The 2,963-nt window shown below is 54.8% G+C and overlaps 1 protein-coding gene across 1 annotated transcript; it reads left to right on the plus strand.

Moving 5' to 3' along the window:
- Positions 1–514: 514 nt before the first annotated feature.
- Positions 515–1,555, plus strand: LOC112638288 (matrilysin-like). Its single transcript, XM_025409752.1, has one exon. It carries the CDS (start codon positions 515–517, stop codon positions 1,553–1,555), a length of 1,041 nt encoding a protein of 346 aa, XP_025265537.1.
- Positions 1,556–2,963: the final 1,408 nt, after the last annotated feature.

Below are 2,963 nucleotides of genomic sequence, written 5' to 3' on the forward strand. Positions count from 1 at the left end.
CCTGTCGGCATTTATATAAACACCTCTTACTCGTAAAGCGATACGCTACATTCACCTCCTCCTTGTCCTCCGACAAGTATCGCGAGACTAATATACACGCGCGTATCGCGTGCTTCGATATCGCGTCAAATGATTCCATTTTATGCCCATTAGAATATTATGCATTAAACGCGTTATGTAAGTACACGTAGATCGCGCACATTTTTTGTACGAATGAAGAATAATTTTTTGTACGAATAAAAAAATCATTTTTGTACGAATAAAGAATCATTTCTTTTCGATCACCTCTCTAGCGCGTCCTAGAGTATCTTTCCTCTCCCTTTTCTATTTTTTATAAAAAAAAAAAAGTTCGTTCTCTCGATCATCCTTCTCGCGCGTCCGAGCGTATCTACCCTCCCCTCCCCTCGCCTTCTTCTTCTCCCTACGCTTTCTCGCGTTCTGGAGAACGACGTATCGCCAAAGGACGCGCGCGCGCGCGATAGTTCGTCACCGTCCCGCGCGCCTCGCGAGAGCCATGACGCGCGTCACGTTATCGCTCACGCTGACGATATCCCTGCTCGCGGCCGTCGCGGTGACGCCGACCTACGATGACGTCGCGGAGGCGTCCCGTTATCTTCGAAACTACGGCTTTCTGGAGAACGAAGAGAATCATCAGCAGTCGTCGCTACTGGACAACGCGACCGCCCTGAGCGAAGCGCTATCGTTGTTTCAGGAATACTACGGTCTGCCGGGAAACGGCGTTCTGACCGTGGAAACGATTCGCGTAATGCGCAGGCCGCGATGCGGCGTCGCGGACATTCGCGCCTACAGCCCGTTGACGAGAAAGTGGCCGAGGACGCATCTCACGTGGAACTTCAAACTAGCGAACAGAGATACTCTGCGCACGACTCAGAGCGCGTTCGCTCTATGGTCCGAGCAATCCGCTCTGACGTTCTCGCGCGACTCGCTGCGCCCCGATATACTGATATCCTATCAATCCGGCGCTCACGCGTACGAGAACAGCGACAACGGGGGCTCGTGCCCGTCGCCGTTCGCGGGACCGGGATCGGTCGTCGCTCACGCGTTCTTTCCGACGGGAGAGCCCGATCAGGTGACCGAGGTGCACGTCGACGAGACGGAGCCGTGGCACATCACGCTGACCAAGCCCTCGTCGGACAGGCTGTATCTCCTTCAGACGCTGACGCACGAAATCGGTCACACTCTGGGTCCGACTCACAGTATGAGAGATGACTCGGTCATGTACGCGTACACGCCTTCGGAGGAAAGGCGATATCCGCTCAGGCTGAGCGTAGAGGACGTCGTAAACGTGCGAAATCTCTACGGATCGAGAGAAACGACGACTCCTACGATCGTCGACGCTACTCGATCGACGACCACGGCGACGACCACGACGACGACGACGACGACGACGACGGCCTCGACGACAACAGCCGCGGCCCAGCCGACGACCGCGAGAACGGTCGAGCCGCCGCTCGCTCCCTCCCGCGGATCCATGCGCCTTGAAGCGCGTAGACGGAGCGCTAATCATGAATCGTCGCCTGTACATCGCGCGTAAACGCAACGTGTGGCCCGTCGATATGAGGGAGAGACGCTACGGAGCGCCCTTCTCGTTCGCCGACTACTTTAAGTTCCTCCCCCGCAATCTCACTCGCGTATCGGCCGTGTATCAGAGACCGTCGGGTGATATCGCGATATTCGCCGGCGACTACGTCTACCTCGCCAATTCGAATTTTCATCTTAAAACGGGATGGCCTAGATCCGTCGAATACGTCGGATTTCTCCGCGACGCTAGGATAAACGCCGCGATAAACACGTACGCCGGGCGCAGCTACGTCATATACAACGACGATAAAATAGCCGAGATGAATGACTGCGCGATGACCGTCGCGAAGCACGGCGCTCTGCAGGATACGTTTTCCGGGATACCACCCGCGATAACGGCCGCCTTCCGCCACGTCGACGGTAATCTCTATTTTCTGAAGAAACGCGACTATTACGCGTACAGCGAGTTCCTCGACGCGATAATCTCGGTCCCTTCGATCTTAGCATACTGGGAATAGAATGCCCAGCCGATGGCATTCTGCATCGATTGAACGAACTCGTCTCCAAGCTGTATCGTCTGGAATACGCGTCCTTCGAAAGACCGCGCAACGACGACGACGATGACGACTAAGATCAGGAAATCCTGAAATCTAACGTTAAGATTACATTTAATATGCTGTTCTAAACCGCTTCCGCTGCATTAATTAACGCGCGCGTCGAGAATAAAGATATCGAGACGACGATTGAGATCGCATCGTATATAAGACGCGTCTCGATCGTTGCGCGCGACATTTCCAACGATACTCGCGATTAACGCGCGTCCGATTCTAAGCGAGCGTCTCCGACGAATCTCTCTCTCTCTCCCCTCGCGACGACCAACGTTAACGACGCCGTCGCCACCGCAATGTTTTCCTACGAACATCGAAGCCCTGTTCGCGAGACCGATCATGTTCGCCGGACTAGGACAGGAGTACCGCAGAGTGTTCGGGGACTCGTCCGCGACGCCCGCGACTCCGTCGGCGCCGCCGATGACGGGCCCCTTCGTCGTCCCGCCTAACCGTCGAGACGATTACGCGGCTTCCGCCAAAGACAAGGATACCACCCGCGATCGTTCGGACACTCCGTCCGTGATCAAGAAAGCTCGACTGTACACCGAGGACGAGTGAGTATGCGCGAGTTACCTCGCCCGAGCGCTCTCGATCTCCGCCTCGATCGGCTATTTTCGCATAATAACGTCGTCTTTTTTTTTCTCTACGATCTCGACAGATGGAATAGAAACTGGCTGTTCAAACGTGAGATCAATTTCGCGAGACATCCGATTCGAATACTAGGAAGACGATATCCTCTGACCAAGATGGCGTACAAATATATCGACATCGCCGTAGCCGTGAAACGCGAATCTCGAGTCGACATCGTCCTAG

This window comes from Camponotus floridanus, unplaced genomic scaffold (assembly GCF_003227725.1).
Source record: "Camponotus floridanus strain SB8 unplaced genomic scaffold, Cflo_v7.5 scaffold28, whole genome shotgun sequence".
Lineage (NCBI taxonomy): Eukaryota > Metazoa > Arthropoda > Insecta > Hymenoptera > Formicidae > Camponotus > Camponotus floridanus.